At 45.3% G+C, this 17,582-nt stretch overlaps 2 protein-coding genes and 1 pseudogene across 2 annotated transcripts; 2 read left to right on the forward strand and 1 right to left on the reverse strand.

The window, feature by feature from the left end:
• The first annotated feature begins 339 nt into the window (after positions 1–339).
• LOC120849456 lies at positions 340–4,691 on the forward strand. Its single transcript, XM_040221673.3, has 2 exons — positions 340–582; positions 3,963–4,691. Exons 1-2 carry the CDS (start codon positions 340–342, stop codon positions 4,689–4,691), a joined length of 972 nt encoding a protein of 323 aa, XP_040077607.1.
• Positions 4,692–4,992: 301 nt separating this feature from the next.
• LOC120849448 lies at positions 4,993–5,861 on the reverse strand (annotated as a pseudogene).
• A 27-nt stretch (positions 5,862–5,888) lies between these two features.
• LOC115330958 (thyroid adenoma-associated protein homolog) lies at positions 5,889–13,863 on the forward strand. Its single transcript, XM_042293510.1, is given in 6 exon segments — positions 5,889–6,107; positions 11,359–11,466; positions 12,986–13,039; positions 13,041–13,109; positions 13,632–13,724; positions 13,762–13,863. Coding segments are annotated over 6 exon segments (645 nt in total).
• Positions 13,864–17,582: the final 3,719 nt, after the last annotated feature.

Genomic DNA, 17,582 nt, shown 5'->3' on the forward strand with positions numbered 1-17,582 from the left:
AGAAGCGGAGGACAGCTACTGCAGCTCTGCCCCAGACCTCAACGTCGATGCCAGACTTGCTGCAAGCTGCGCCACCAACAGTGGTGACCGAGGCTCCTGTAGATCTGCCAGCATCTCCAGCATTCGCACCAGAGTTTGAAGAACCTGCATGCAGTCACTGGAGAACATAATGAAGCTCGTCATCAGGAAGGTGTGGAGGTAGGTTCTCCTCTGCTAACATGAGACTAAACTGCATTTGAGTTTTGCTTTAATCGTAAATATTGCAACATGTCATTGCTTCGACTTTATGTATCAACTCAAACATCATGAACATCGGAGCCTCAGGATCAGGGTGTGCTGATGATATCCTGCGTCTTGTGGACTGGTGCCTGCGAGGCATCTAACCAGGTTGCATACTTAGCGCACGAACGACCTACGACTGCTGATGCAAGTATCGCTGCGGTGTGCCTCCAAGATCATCAACCGAAAGGTTTTTATGGGTACCAGTCATTGGTGAACCACAATGAAAGGGTTGATGCTCTGAGGGACCTTACCGGTGTGACTGCCATGGTGTTCCTGACATTGTTGAATTTGTTGTCAAAGGTAAATGGAAACTCACTCAAAGGGGTGACACAGCAATTTAGGGTTTGAAGTTTATGTGCATGTTAACAGAAGCCTGAAGCAAGTATGTCCCACGTAATGCTACTAAGCCTAGAGTTTCACTCTCTGCATAGTTTCAAGAGTAAATGCAGGATACTTCATTCTTTCTTGCCTTCAAAAAGCTTGGTGGCAAGGTCATGCGGGTCACATGTGACAGACAAAAGGATCAACCTTTCAGTGTGTTAGCTGAGTGCAATACATTGATTAGGCCCGAGCACTGCATCGTCACTCTGTTCGGGCTCACGTAAAATTAATACCTGACTGGGCACACCGCACCCAGCTTAGAGTCTGCGTCCAATCACCATGGACGAAAATCGCCGAGCTCCGAAGGCTAGCACACACTTGCATTTTATTACGTTAGGTGTAGAATGTATGCTTGCGAAAATCACGAGTCGCCTAGTAACAGGACAATGCTTGTCGTATTACAACGCACTGAAAGAAACCAGGGCTGTGCAGAGATACTAAAAAAGTATTCCGGAATAGAAATGCCGAGATACTTGTGCTGGAAGCCTATAGTACAAATACTGAGATACATTTCTCGCTGACTTAACAGGATATTTGAGAGCTACTTCTGCAGGTACGCCAAAAAAGTATTCTGTCATGTTTTCGGTGGATATCACTCATTATTAGTGGGCCCCAAGTGCCAATCATGAGTTCTCGTTGGTTCTCAGCTACGGTTTATTGCTTGTCAACACAACTGTGAGCACAGGCTTCGTGCAAACTTCCTCCACAACATTCTGCATCTGCCTTTCGCGTCTGAACTAACCCAAATCGGTTGCAAATCTGTGAACCGGTCTTAACAATAGCCATGGCAGGGGTGGTCCTCATTGCTTTTCAAAGTTCTGAACTGTTGCGAGTCACAGTGTAGCATCTGGCTAGTGTTGGCGATTTGGCAACTAATGCGACACGTGTGAGGAAGGTCACGGGACTTCCTGATAAACCAGGAAGGGCACCTTGTTTTGTTCCTTGGTCTCAAGATCCTGCAATCTTCAGAGTCCATCTGCTCGCCCGTGTCATTTCCAGTTATTTATCTAGACATATGCTTACATGACCCATTTAAAAACAGCACCTAGAGGTACAGTCGGCATCACATCAAAATGAGCTGGCTCGTCGGAACGCCGGCCGGAGCGGCAAAAGTTCCGCATGGGGCTCCCTTGTCGCGGTAAGCCATAGCGAGCGAGACTGAAAAGAGTGCCGCGATTTCAATAACGGGGGAGGACGCTAGCAATGATAAGACACGCATCAGGAATTCCTCGCTTTGCAGTCTGGCTGTTGTATTTGATGCGCCATCTGGGAGTGCCATGCGCCATTCATTGTCGCTTTTCTGTGTTCATTGTCTTTTGTGAATTTTTTCCGGTGTGAATTGCTAGACATGATAGCCCTGGAGCGAGGGGACAAAAAAAGACGGGCAGACACGAAGCTTTTTGGAGCTTCGTGTCTGTCCGTCTTTTTTTGTCCCCTCGCTCCAGGGTTATCATGCCTATCCTTAACAAGCTCACCTGCCTACTTGCTTTAACTTGAATTGCTAGTATTTTTTGTTTTTCTTTAAGCGAAGTCAAAACTACAAGCTATCTCTACGAGTTCCATGCCCTAACGTGACAAGTAACCTTAAACAACACACACAAGCGCACAAAAATGAATGGCAATGGTGCATTGAAACCGCAAGCCGATGTGCAACGAGCAGCTCCAAGTGCATCCTATGCGCCGCTTATTTTTATTGCCGTCCTCCCCAGTACACATGGTCGCAGCATTTCTTCCAGCCTTTCTTTCAATGGGTTATCGAGACAGAAGCGCCCCAAAAGAATATTCGCCGCTCCGGCCAGCGTTCTAATGAGCCAGTTCATTTTGATGCCGACTGTATGTCTTAAATCTACCAGAAAGCTATCCTCATTACGAGAAAAAATGCTAGAACTTCTGAAGTAGCTGCACCATCTGGTTCTATTTGCTCGAAGCATGAACATCTTTAAATATGGTTACAAGTAAACCAAAGTAGGACATTTTAAGATTGTGACTGGTCGTGTAGGGATGCAGAAAATTGCCCCCCCCCCCCCCCCCCCCTCTGCCTCCCTCCACGGCCAGTCACGCTGTCTTGGAATCACCCTCCCAGGTACTTCGGTTAACTTTTAAACACGGTTAAAGATATCCGCACTTCGAGCAAACGGGATCAGGTGATGCAGCTACCATAAACATTTTGAGGTTTTGGCAGGTGTTCTCAATTCACCTGCACCGGTGCGGGAAGTGCAAGGCAGTGTACCTACAGTGCGCGTTTTTGCATTCAGCTGAAAGTCTCTATCCGATTACGGTGGACAGCAATTGCCTAGCTCTGAAGGCTAGCGCACACTTGTATTTCATTACGTTAAGGTGCAGAATGGATGCTTGCGGTGGTCTGTTGCAGACACTTGTCACCTAGTAACAAGACGATGCTTGTCGTATTACAAGCAAACCCTGTGACCAAATGGATGTAGCCGTGGGACCTAAAACGATAGATAATTGGACGCATGCTCTTTATTTACAATGCTAAGTCATGTTGTCACGGCAAGGGGAATCATCTAAGTTAGCGACTCCGCAGCGGCTGTGTTTAGCTTCTGTGCCATCAGTGTAGGAATGAAAACACGTTAATTCACAGCAAAGCTACGAAAGATCACGCGCAACACTTCAGAAATGCAAGTTGCATCTCAATAAATACTGCCCGCGCCAAAGCCTCTCTTATTCTGTCCGCATTCGCGACATGGTGAATACTTGAGCCTAAACATAATGAGTCGACGAGAAGGACGCTGTCCCACAAGTTCAGCAGATTTGCACCATTGCTGTAGTCACTGATCGCCGAGCCTGTCCGTGGGGATTAAACTAATCGCAGAACATTAGCTCTCACTCATCACAACCAGTCTGCGTGTCGGTGTCTTATTACATTCGCCTCGGTCTCCGTGTCTCATTACATTCGCCATTTGTACTTCTGCCATACGTCACTTTTCAGCATGGTTCTCAGACAGCCGAGATGAGACTGGCGAGCTGGTCGGATCGGTTGGGGGTTTGGAAAAAGAGCAGTAGGATTCAGTCGATCAGAGACAGAATTCGCAGACAACAGTTTTACTCTCGTAAAAGATGACAATTTACTGGCAATTATTCTTATCACCACAGAGTGACGCGAGCTTCGTGTAGTAGTGAAGCCAAGAGCTAGTGGGCATTCAGCCATTGGAGTTTGCTAGATACTCTTGGCAGCTACAAGGGACTTCGGTTAAGCTTTCACCGCACTTCGAGCAAAAACGTCTGGTCAAAAAAAAAAAACTATATTGTGTTTACGAAAAAAAGTATTTTCGTTCCAGGTGCGTGGGGAGCGATACTTAAAGCTGGGTATGAAGAGCAAGCTCCTGCTTTTTCTGGTCAAGATGAAGCATGGACTGACCTTCTCTGCCTTGGGTGTATTGTTTGGTATCCACCGAACCAGTGCGTCGCGCATCTTCTACACGATTCTAGATGTGCTCTATGTTAGTACGCAGGAATGGACCCAATGGTTTTCTAGAGATGTTCATGCATCAATGCCCGCATCGTTCCAGTCGAAGTATCCTAATTGTAGGGTTATCGTCGACTGCAGTGAAGTCCGGATTGAGAAACCGAGCAAAGTCACTGACAGAGTGAACTGCTGGAGTAATTACAAAAGTGACTTCACGCTGAAATATCTTGTTGGCATCACGTCATCTGGGTACATCACATTTCTTTCAGATGTTTATGGCAGAAGAGCAAGTGACACTTACATCATAGCAAACTCTCGGTTGGTTAACCTGCTAGAACCAGGTGATATGGTTATGGCCGACAAAGGGTTTCCACACGTGAAGGGTGACTTGGAGAGTAAAGATGTGACTCTCGTTATGCCACCATTTGCAAAAGCTAATGAACAGTTTACGGAGGCAGAGATGAAGGAGACATACAAGGATGCATCTCATCGAATTTATGTTGAGAGATGTATTCAGCGGATTAAGAGTTTTCCCAATCTTGAGCCAGAGTTTGACGCCAGAACTCAAATGCCACATAGACAAACTTCTACATGTATGTAGCATGCTCGCGAACCTGCAAGGTCCCGTCTTTAAGACTCTGTGAGAGTTTCGAACAGAATTCTGTGCTTCCGATAAAGTACACGGTGCGCAAAAAGACGAAGACCGACGAAAAGGAAGCAGACAGGATGAGAGGACGAAAATTAGCATTTGTCCTGCCTGTTCCTTTTTCATCAGTCTTTGTCATTTTGTGCAATCAGTCTTCGTCGTTTTGCACGCCGTGTATTTTATCGTAAGCGTGAACCAACTTGCCCACGTTGCCACTATGATTCAGAAATAAATGGTCACACACGTTTCATTTCTGTTATTTCGACAAGACATTTGAATTTCGTATTCCATACAGAACAATTTTGCACATATCAGCACTACTCTAGCTGATTAGAGGCTTTGCCGCCTCAGCTAAAAAAGAGTGCCTGAAAAAAAATCATTCCAGCTTTGGCACAACTTTCTTCAAGAACAGCGTCTCCTTGATTACTTTTACACACTTGGGCCCCTTGGGTGAGTAGACATAGAAGTCGCACAATTCGCACCAACAATATACATGCTGACTTGGACCTGTGTGTAGCACACATGGCTTTCTTGCAGCTTCAGTTTTTTTCCCCCGTATTGCAGGTAGTCAACGTTAATGTTCTCATCAATTACAGGCTTTGGTATCGTACCTGGAAGGACACTTGATCTCTAGGAGGCGGATTTCCCCGTTCTCTTCCACCAGTCCGTCGGGGCTGCAACACAACCACGGCTGTGGGACGCACACAACAAGTCCTACTTGTATCACCTTTTTCTTTTCCGAGGACTCGTATTCTTTCCTGGCTTCCGGTTCTTTCGCTACACCATAAGAACATGAGGCACTCTTGAATGACCGTGGTGAGCAAGGTGTTTGGCCAGGGTATCGAAGTCAGCTGTACGTATTTTCACTTTGTGAGCCTTGGAGCTTGCAGAGATTCTTGCTGCCCTCGAACGGTGCCATTGTGGGCATGCACTTTGAACTATTGTCTCTCGTGCAATCTCTTTGCACTCATCCTCGCTGACCATGACAGCGAGAAGAATGTCGTCACATAGCTCCTCACTCAAAATGCCATCTGCACCAAATATTACGCGTGGTTGTCCGACACGATGTAGAACCTTGTTGAGACTTTTGAGGTTCTTCTTCACTCGCTCCTCTTGACGAAGCATAATGCCTAACGGCATTTAGAGTTAACAATGGAAGCTGGGACCGGTTGTCCCTGCAACCTGCCATCCGGTAGCTTCGATGCGAACGTTTCTAAGAATATCACACCCTTTTTGTACATTTTAAGCTGCTTTGCCGATGGCCTCTTCCACACATTTGTTATAAACGTCTTTGTGGAAGTGTCCTCCCTGTTCACATATGCCACCGCTGCTGTCGTGTGCTTGCACTGGCCGCATGTGCCACCTCTACAGGTGCAGTGCGCCTCTGTTATCTTCCTGCTGTTGTCCAGCTGATGACAAAACCAAAACGTGGATGTAAGACTCCTTAATGCCCAGTCAAGTTCATGCAACATTGTCATTATGAATATCATCAGCACTACACGTTCTCCTGTGCGCTTAGACTTTTTCTCGCAACAAAAAGATCATGCTCAAAAATATGCAACAGCAGGACAGAAAGTGCAGGAATTTGTTTTTGTTAGGTCGACCAAGGGTTGGAATGGGATGAGTGAGACAACCGTGCAGCAAATGCTGGTAAATTTATTCCGTTAATGTTCGCCTCCCTCGCGAAAATAGGAAGTGTGAGGAAAATGTCTTTGCAACTCTGATCGGATGTGCGGTCCGACTTTAGGCAGCAGCAAAATGATCCCGCTTAATAATAAAGGCGAGGTAACATTTCGCAGTGGGCTTGAGTCTAGCAGTCGATCGGAGTTGCCGAGGCCATACAGGTGCTGCAGAAGTTTTTTGATCAAATAGCAAGGTTCTTGTGGCTTTTGTGATCGTAGCACCCACTCACGAGATTTGTCTACCCATATCCCTCGGCGCTCGATACGATCGAGTCGGCTACGACGAAGAAGAGCTGGAGTGCACAGAAATCAGCGAAGAAACTAGAAGGCAGTTAAATGAAGGCAAGCTAAACAAAGAAAGAGATTGTTACACACCGCAACAAATTGAAGCGAAACATTTCGCGAAAAAGACTCCGTGCGAATTGCCGTGACCCGAAAGGGTAAACATCACTCCCAAGATTTCATTTAGGCAGTCGATAATGTCGAATAGCTCTAAGATACTGAAGGATACAGTACTAGTAATAACGAATAAATAATTCTGTGAACATGAAAGAACGGGCACTTACTTTGATTGTTATGGAGTAAGCTTCTTGAGAGACGCTCGCCTCTCGCACACACCTTGCCCTGAGGACCGACGACGACGCCGATACTTTCTCGTTAACGTCGGAGACGTGCCTACTCTCGTAGAGATTGTCACCCTTTTTCGTAGTGGCATCGAGAAACATGGAGCCTACTAGAACGTCTTTAAACCGGCTCGAAGTACCAAGCCTCCGACTGCGGACGCCTGCGCCGCCATAGCGTCCTGGCGCAAAGGGCGGCTGCAAGCTGCCGGACGAGTCTCGCGATGCAACACCAGCTCCGCCGCCAGTGGCGCTGCGTGCAGCCCCACCACGCCCCCTACAGTTCTCGCACGGAGTGTATAGCTTAGTAAATAACTTGGAACGTTCTCAGCCACGTAAATGAAAATAATGGTCAGCTAGTTTTTTCTTTCAAATTCATAGCATTAAACGCAGTGCTACCTTCACGGTGCATTTTCTGTGCACTGTCGGACACTGTAAGCGCGAACACGGCGTCGGCGCTTTTCAGCCTGAAGTATTTACGTGTCAAACGAACGAAGGACATCTGAATCCAAAAGAAACTGCAGGAACTACTCAGTTACACTGAATCAGTAAATCTCTGTACATGCTAGAGGATCGAAGGAAATTGGAGGCCACGCAATATATTCCGATTTGCAATCAATAAGTACTGCGTTATACTTTCTGCTGATGCATATGTGCGAAGTCGATTGTTCTGCGCCCAAATTTACATTACCCGCACGCTCGAAATCTTTGAAAATAGAAAAAAGTCAGAGAAATGAACCCGATAAAAGTTGCCTGGTATGGGAAATATTAAAAACAAACACTGTTTACAGACTACTTACTTTATTCTTTATGTTCGGAGTGTTTTTAACCGCTCGTAAAAATGCGCGACGGTGTAATTTTCATATAGCCAGAAGACTGACATTTTAGCAATACATAATTGTCTCCTGAATGGTGGCGAACCTTGAACACAATTTAGATTCCTTTTTACCATTATGTTTCTTAGAATCGTTGCTCGTTTTTACAGGCCTGCTATGAAACAGAGGTGAGTGCCTTAAATATAGCGAAGTTTAACATCTTTCACCGGCGAAGAAAAATACTAACTAAAGCAATTTCACTTCTACAATGATAATAAAGGTAGTACATCTATCAGGTATGACCCAAATAAAAGTGATCCATGTTACTTTTCGGCGAAGAGAAAAAATGCACGCGCGTTTTCAAATGATAATGCACAAGAGCACCACGAAAGTAGACTGGTCTTCAACTTGCATCCCGGAAGTGGCATACCGACTAGCGCCAGCTGAACCTCTAGCGGACATTATAATAGCTCCATGGTACAGACAGACCCTTTTCGAAATTCCGCGTCCTCTGGTGGTTTAAAAAGTAGTCTCACTTTCGGCAAACTAATGGCGATAATTAAACTATTTCATTGGGCACTGTCAGTTTAGCACGTCAATGGCAGATGAGAGTTGGTTCTTCGATCACCTCTTAATTCTTGGTTTTGTTTGAGTTTGGATGCTCTGAAGATAAGAACCGACCAGTACAAAGTGGCGACACATAATTCCCTTGATTAAATTTCTGCTCTTGAAAGGCTTTAGAGCCTAACTTGTACAAAGAGATTGATCGGACCACTCTCCAAAATTTTTATGCAGTAGTTGCATCTAATTCGTGCGTCGTGTTCTACTGACGTGTTGAACGTGCGGGCCCCTCATATATGCTTCGCTTCGTAGTAAGCATCTTCAGCTTCTTCCTTCATCAAGATAAAAAATGATTTGAACTGGTACAAAGTTGTTTGCCAGTTTTTATACGACGACAGCATGAGAAAAAATTTAAATAAAAAAAATTATAAAAAAAGGTTTTAGTATGCTTGCAAGACATCACGGCTGCAGCGCAGGATACTGCGGGAACGGCACACGTTCTGGTATCAGTACAACCAGATGAGCAGTAAAGCCCTCGTTGTTTTGTATAGCCAGTGGCGTTTTTAAATAGCAGACGACGTTCAATAGCGGCTCCAGGAGTCAAGGAGTCAGCGCTCCTTCCACTAGATGGCAAAAACCGACTTCCGGTTTCCGGTGCAGGTCACTCCGAGTTTTCGGAGTCAGGCTCTCGTACATCGCCCCCGGAGACGGTGCACGAGGAGTCAAAGGAGCGCAGCATGACGTAATTCCGGATCGCTGACGAAGTTCCGGCAGTTCCGGCGCTAAAAGAGAAAAAAAAATGACCGCATCTCCACGTGGTGAATGATGTTGATTGGGGCGAAGCTCTGGTGGTGCTGATGATACTGATTTTATTATTCATAGGTAGTGCTGATTTTTTTTTATTGCTTATAGGTAGTGCTGAGTTCCGGGTTGCATTTAGACTTCATTATTACTGCCTTAAGGTCGGTGGAACGCAGAGTCAGTGGTTCTTCTAGCGGATCAGCTTGGATCTGCTAGAAGCCGTGGGAACGCATCTCCATTGCTTAAGGTCCATGTCAGAAAGAGAATGTGTGGTATGAAACATGGTTATATACGCATTTGAACATTTGACCGCAGCGTCCTCTCATCTATAAACGTTCAATCAATGCATGCAAAGTTTAACGCGATTATATACGCATTTGACCGCAGCGCCCTCTCCTCTATAGACGTTGAGCGGCTACATGCAACGTTTCATCCATGACAGAAACCCCAGCTTTTGAGTTGCTACCCCATCTCAAAGCGCCCTTCTCGTCCTGCAGCCGTGGCCGAGTGGTTAAGGCGATGAACTAGAAATCCATTGGGGTCTCCCCGCTCAGGTTCAAATCCTGTCGACTGCGCAAACATTTTTTTCTTTTTAAGAAGATAGATGGGATGGCAATCGATGTGAGCACGGACGCCGGACGGGCAAGGCTAGACCCTAAGGAGCTTCGCCCCTAAAAAAAATGTACGCCCGCTCGGGGGTTAGAACTCAGGACCGCTTGCTTACGAGGATGACGGCTTAACCACTACGCTACACTCCAACGTTGCATGGAGCCTCTCAACGTCTATACAGGAGAGGGCGCTGCGGTCAAATGCATATATAATCGCGTTAAACTTTGCATGCTATGGCTCAACGTTTATAGACGAGAGGGCGCTGCGGTCAAATGCTCAAATGCGTATATAACCACGATCCATACCACACATTCTCTTTCTGACATGGACCGTTGACTTAAGTGGTGGAGATGCGTTCACACGGCTTCTAGCGGACCCAAGCTGATCCACTAGAAGAACCACTGGCTCGGCATTTCGCCAGCCATAAAGCAGTAATAATGAAGTCGAAACGCAACCCGGAACTCAACACTACCTATCAGCAATAAAAAAAATCAGCACTACCTATAGACAATAATATCAGTATCATCAGCACCACCAGAGCTTCGCCCCAATCAACATCATTCACCAGGTGGAGATGCGGCCTCTTTTTTGTGTTGTTTTTGTGCTGCCGTTTTATTTTTGGGCTCCTCCAGCATTTTTGATGTGAGATTCGCTTGCTCTCGAGGTGTTGCAATACTTTTGCATTACTTTTCTTTTTATCCCCGAAGTAATGCAAACTTTTTAATGTTGCCATTGTTTCCCTCCTTTCCAAACTCACGCAACATTCTTCATTTCATTTCATTTCATTTATTTACTCTCAAGGCCGAAGCATTGCAGAGACGAGTGGGCGAAATAAACACAAAAATAATAATAAACATCAACATAAACACAACAGCAGGGTTACAAAAAACGGATGCAGATCACAGATTTGAAGCGGACGGTGTCAGTTATCAGGGCGATGGTGCAGGGGAGGTGGTTGCAGTCGACGCAAGTTTTGGGAATGGAGGAGTAGAAATGTAAATTAGTGCAGCTGCTTGGCACGCCAACCTTGTACTGGTGGTCGCTGCGGGAGGAAATGTACGATGGTCGCAGAAAGAGAGAATCACTGAGGGGACAGTTAAAATGATAAATCTTATGAAAGAGACAAAGACGAGACATTTTACGAGGCAATGAAGGATCGGGCAAGTTAAGATTAGATTTCATTGAAGAGACACTGGCAGTACGGAAGTAATTCGAAAAAATGAAACGCGCCGAACGGTTCTAGATGGCTTCTATTTGTAAAATAAGAGAGTTAATATTAGGGTCCCAGATTGATGATGCGTATTCTAGCTTTGATCGGACTAAAGATTTATAGAGCAGAAGTTTTAGGTTAGTTGGGGCTAAAAAAAAGTTACGCCGTAGATAACCGAGTGAACGATTTGCGTTACTTGTGATATGGTCCACGTTCTTGTTGCGCTTCCCAGTAATCATTGAAATAAAGAAGCACTTTTATTTCATTGTTGGCTGCTTCTTCGAACCATGCAACATATTTATTGTCTTATTTTCCCGTTTCTAGGCTGTGCTGGTGTCAGAACCACAGGTGTTGGGGTCTGCTGCTTTCCAGCAATATATGGCTGCGTTTTTGAAGCTCGCTGACCAGGACACCTCAGCCGTGGAACCGAAGGTCGGATTCAGCATCACATTAATTCAGCTGCTCGAATTTTTGAACCATTTTGGTGACATTTGCCGGAGGCTTCAACAGAAAAATTCTCATCACTTGTGACAGCACCTGTTTTCATGATGCCAGTGCCCTAATCTGGAGACTTGGCGAGAAAGTTGGCCAGAAATTTGGTGGCTCTGGTTGGCCGGCACCAAGGTCATGTGCGGCGTTGGACGATCACGGTCGTTAGATTTCTTGTCGACTTTTTCGCCAAGGGTCCAGATTAGGACCCCTGTACGTAGCTGAACATAAATGTGGACATTACCATGAAAATATTTATGCTTGTCTCGATCATATCTGATAAACTCGGAGACAGACAAACTGTGTCATGAATGAGCTGTGCGCATGCTCTGTGTGTGTGACTTCATGAGGTCACGTGATGTCCTTTAACATCACGAGGTCACGTAATATTATGTTCACACGTGTCATGTGACGTATCATGTCATTTCATCAGATGATCTGACCTGTGTGTTGGGGAAGCATGTTGCTTCCCTCATTAAAATTGACTCTATAACACATTCTTTGTTTAAACTGCAGAACTGAGAAATACCCAGGTTGGCTGCTTGGGTCATCTGATCTCATACTCTCCGAAAAATAGGCTTACCATTATCTATCCCTACACTTTTATTAGATCCACAATAGTCAACATAAAAAGAGGCCAGGAACCTGGGACAATAACACCAAATAGTCTGCCGGAATTCCGGTTCCTACCTTATTGTCACCGACCTGTCATAATAATAGGTAGCGTGCATTTATAGCTGCCTTTCGGTAACCGCAGAAGACTTGGAACACTAACTACGAGATGTACATATATGCGGCACGCAAGTTCGCCCGCTTCTTGTGCAGGGCTCGCACCGACGTTAGAACGCCCAGCTCCGATCGGCTCCGATTGGAAGGACAGTGGGTAGACCTCAATGCTAGCTTCCTTCAGGCCAACCCACTATCCTTCCAATCGGAGCCAATCGTTGCTCGGCGTTCGGACGTTGGTGCGAGCCCCACGCAAGAAGCAGACAAACTTGCACTCCACATGGCTTAGCGTTTTGAAGAAGTTACTCGTGAAAACGATGTTCTTTTCACCGTACGTTGGTGCGAGCCAAAGGATAGAAGACACGAGAACACGGACTAAAAGCGCAAGGTCACGGCGCATTCACTGCACTTTGTTGCTTAGTTTAGTTGATGATGACGCGTGCGCAGATGACGAATGCCCTGGCGTTGAAGTTTTTATGCTTTCCGATTTACCCCGCTGTCTCTTAGCGTCGGCAGCACAGTGCCATAAGGCCGCGTTCACACATATACGGCTCTGCGTTCACGCTGCTTATCCATCATACAATGGACAGTGACACGGAAGCATACGCACGTGCGAAGCAAAAAATAATTCCGTCATCGTGTCCGAGGCGAACGCCGCGTCTTTTGTACGATGTACAAGCAGTGTGAAGGCAGCTTAAAGTAAAGACAAAGTTCAGTTGCCCGCCCTCCTCCGCAGGTGCACGCCATAAACGTGCTGATTGCGTGGTTTCGGAAGGCGCGGCTGGGAGACAGTGGTTATGCTTTACGTCGCGGACGGAGTCAGGGTGGCTTTCTTGGGCTTCGAGGCCAACGTCTCGGCCGTGAGTCTGTTCGTTTTTTCGACACCACTGGTCCGTAAGGGTCCAAAAAGGCGAGGTGATTAATTTTAATGCGCAACAATGTCGGTGTACATAGAAAATACATCTCAAGGCAACGAGAAGAAAATAGTAAAAAAATATAGGTAACAGTAAAAAAAAAAAAACAAATTCAACTTTCGAAGGAAAAAAAAACAAGCCTTCATTTTTTTATTATTAGACAGACAGGGAAGTGTCAAACCTACCATCGTCAGATGCGACAACCACCAAGCTGTTGACGGCACCTTTTTGCAGCATCCAACGCTGCCAGTGCTTTCTCGGAGATTAAATTCTTAAAACGATTTTTCGCTACAGTTTACAAGCCTCTGGGACGGTTGGTTTACTTTATATTGTTACAATATGGTGGTTACTAGTACTCTGAAGTGGAGCATATGCAGCGACTGTGGGTTAAACGAGAGGAAACCGTAGTTCCTCTCTGGATTGACTCGCACGTTTCCTGACCCCACTTTGACGGGACGCCGCCCGCAGGTGAGGAATGCGGCGACGCTGCTCTTCAGCACGCTGATAACTGTGATATTTGGTGTTAAGCGCAGCAGGGACGAGCCCCAGCGCCGTTGCGGCGCTGGGGCTCGTCCCTGCTGCGCTTAACACCAAGAAGACGTGCCTCACGGCGCACGTCTTCTTCTTCCGCTTCCTGTCGCTCTTCCACTTTTTGCTGGACCAGCTGAACCGAGCGGGCAACCATTTGCACCACCGGTGAGAAGCGATGGAATGGGAGAACTGAAAAAAAAAAAAGATGCCATCACAGCGCTTGGAAATCTCTGGCTTAAAAACATTCTGTCATGCTTTTGGGCCTGTTCCTGGATATTCTTCTAGAGAGACAGACTGAACTACCAGAGGTTTGCTTTCAGAACCGAAGGTGAACTGGTCGTGTCGGGCAGGAAACCGGTAGGGGAACTAGAGGGATCTCTGTGCTCGCTTCGAACACCCACTAAATATTCAAAAAGGCTTCCCAGCTTCTCCGCTCCAAGCAGCTGCGTCGACGGCTGGCACCAGCACTAGCATTGAAAGAAATGTGTAATTAAAACCTTATTGGTCAATAAATTATAATCACGAGCATTATTAGAAATGTGCCATCAAACCCCGATCAAAATCACCAGCATCGACAGAAGTGTGCGAATAAAGCCCATTCAAGCTTTCAACCACCAGCATTAATAGGAATGTGTTACTACTCCCCACTTAGTCACACCAACATAAATAACAATGTTTCATTAGATCCCAATCAATCAATCACCAGCATCAATATAAATGTGCCATTAAACTCCGGTCAATCGGTCACCGGCATAGATAGAGATGTTTCATTAAACCCCAATCAATCAATCAATCAATCAGCAGCATCAATAAAAATATGACGTTAAGCTCCAATCAATCAGTCAGCAGCATAGATAAAAATGTTCTATTAAACCCCAATCAATCAATCACCAGCACCAATCGAAATGTGCCATTAAACTCTAATGAATCACTTATCAGGATAGATAGAAATGTTTCATTAAACCCATTGAATCAATCAGTAGCATGAATAGAAGTGTGCAGCTAAAATCTATCAACCAGTCACCAGCATAGATAGAAATGTTTCATTGAACCTCAATCGATCATTCAGTAGCATCAATATAAATGTGCCATTAAACTCCAATCAATCAGTCACCAGCATTGATGCAAATGTTATATTAAGCCCCAATCGATTAATCAGTAGCGCCAATAGAGCTGTTTGAATCCTGTCATCGTAGTTGACAGGATTCAAACCTGTGCGGGGAGACCCCAATGAACTTCTAGTTTATCGCCTTAACCACTCGGCCACGACTCCGGGACGAGTAGGGGGCTCTGGTGTGTGGTGGCAACTCAAGAGCTGGGGTTTCTGTCATGTATGAAACGTTGCATGTAGCCGCTCAACGTCTATATAGGAGAGGGCGCTGCGGTCAAATCTGTATATAATCGCGTTAAACTTTGCAGGCATTGGCTCAACGTTTATAGACGAGGGGGCGCTGCGGTCAAATGCTCAAATACGGATATAACCACGTTCCACACCATATATTCTCTTTCTGACATGGACCGTTGACTTAAGCGGTGGAGTTGCGTTTCCACGGCTTCTTGCGGATGCAAGCTGATCCGCTAGAACAACTACTGGCTTTGCATTTCACCGACCATAAAGCAGTAATAATGAAGTGGAAACGCAACCCGGAACTCAGCACTAGGTATGAGCAATAAAAAAAATCAGCACCATCAGCACTACCTATGAATAATAAAATCAGTATCGTCAGCACCACCAGAGCTTTGCCCCAATCAACATCGTTCACCGCGTGGAGAAGCGGTAATTTTTTTAAATATAACTTGTGATTCAATTCAAATGAAATTTACAAAGCTTATTTCCCTTTACACTCTGAGTGCAAATATGTACTTGGTTTTGATGTAACCTAATTAGTTTCCTTAATATTGAAAATTTTATCTGCAAGAATTATGGGGAGAATTAAGACGAATTGAAATAGTGAAATTAAGAAATAAACGTATATCAGTGAACTAAAAGGTATGCGGAATCCAATAAGGTATAAATAAAAGCTCTAGGAGGCTTTATAAACGTTTCGGGAAACTTTTCAACTTTCCAGTTTAGAATGATTTATTGCAGGATGCCTAAGAGGCACCTAAAAAAAAGCCTGATGCCCTATTTAATATATTTATACCTCTTATTGCGCATGTCACACATACGCCTACCAGAGAAAGCAAAAATACGAAGATTAGTCATGTGGAAGTTGAGATATGGCTTCCATAAAATAGTAAAGGGTATAAATAGTTCACTCAGAAATAATATAAAAAAGCATGCACACACTAATTCTACTTTGTTTTTAAGACAATATTTCAAGAAGAGAGAGATTTATTTAGAGAGAATCTTTCAGGACAAGATGATAAGTGCCTGCCAATCTTCAAAAAACACAATTTCAAAGATGTGCTTTCTTAGCATACTTTTGCTTCAAAGAGCAGTGCCTCCCCTTAAATCCCAATCAATTAGGAGCATCAATAAAATGTGCCATTGAACTCCAATCAATCAGTCGCCAGCATAGACAGAAATGTTCTATTAAACCCCAATCAATCAGTCATTAGCATCAATAGAAATGTGTCTGTGGCTGATATACGGATTGTAGAGTCCAGAAATCGGTGTTCCAAACCAAAGATGCGGAAGGATTCTAATGCCACCCTCAAAAGAAAAAACAAGCTTAAATTTATCTTTCTTATCTCTCCTTCATTGACTGTTGGTGAGACGGATCCTTATGTTGTCTCTACGTATTTGCAAGAATGTACAGCTATCCAAGTCTCACGGTATGTGTGTTAATGGGGCTTCTGTGTGGGTTTGCGTGCAGCTGTCCCTTGTTTCGAACTCTCATCCGCAGCAATTTGTATAAAAGGGTAGTAAATAGCAAAGAAAGAATGAATTTGTAAATCCGCCCCAACGGGAATTGAACCCACGACCCAGTGATTGTGAGTTCGACATTGTACTCCTGCGCCAATTACTGAGTGGATTTTTTTTTCTTTTTTTATTGCCGGACAATATTTATTTACAAAAGATGTATTTTCAAAAACACTTCTCAAAAAAGGTAAGCTGATTTACGACCGAAGCAGTCTGATTAAAAGGATCTGCGCCAATTATAGTGGATAGACCCAAAGCTTTGGGTCTATCAGCTGTCACGGTGGTATCTACTAACTGTCCAAGCGTGAACGCCAGCATTCGCGTTGAAACAGTTTGTGGGAAGAAACGAGATATTCAACACGTGCCCACCCTCACATAAAAAAGGACAGAGTTTGTGATAAAATAACATGCTGTTACCAAAGAAGGAAAAAAAAAAAAGAAACTTCAATGTCCGCCACGAGTTCCGAAGGATGCCGCGGAATCGCATTCTTTGTACGTGCTAACAAGATAAACCGAGTATTCCTTTATTGATGATGCTCCGGTGATATTCATCCCTGGGGAAATTTAAAATGGAGGTGGTTCGGATCGGCTGGGAGTTGTGGAAGTTTAATGTTAAGCTTGTCAACAACTATACGTTTTATTTTCCTCGTTCCCTTAGGGTCCTTGGCTCGAGCAGGTTTCCGGTCCTGCTGCTCCTGTCTCGTCTCTTTCTCTCGGTGATGGAGGGCGGCTTCCCGCTGGACGCGTTTGCGCCCCATGTGGTCCGCTGCTCGCGCAGCCCCTCGTGGAGGGTACGGGCGCTGGCAGCGCGCGCCGTCGTGCCCCTGGTGGCGCCCGCCGAGCACAGGGAGTTCCTCCTCAGCGCCATCCTCTCCCTACCTGGCGCGGCGCATCCCCCGGAGAGCAACGCCGTCCACGGAACCCTTCTTCAGGTGACCGTCGACAAAGACAAGCCAAAGTTTACAAACAGGCGAGCCTGCTTAGATCGCACATAGCGTTTGAATGTTTGAACTTCAAACCCG

The sequence above is a fragment of the Ixodes scapularis genome, unplaced genomic scaffold (assembly GCF_016920785.2).
Source record: "Ixodes scapularis isolate PalLabHiFi unplaced genomic scaffold, ASM1692078v2 PGA_scaffold4__175_contigs__length_147842914, whole genome shotgun sequence".
Taxonomy (NCBI): domain Eukaryota; kingdom Metazoa; phylum Arthropoda; class Arachnida; order Ixodida; family Ixodidae; genus Ixodes; species Ixodes scapularis.

Coding starts and splice junctions, on each gene's coding strand:
- LOC120849456 (XM_040221673.3), top strand. CDS start 340: ATGATATCCTGCGTCTTGTGGACTGGTGCCTGCGAGGCATCTAACCAG. Junction 583..3,962: donor TGTTGAATTTGTTGTCAAAG/GTAAATGGAAAC, acceptor TTTTCGTTCCAG/GTGCGTGGGGAGCGATACTT.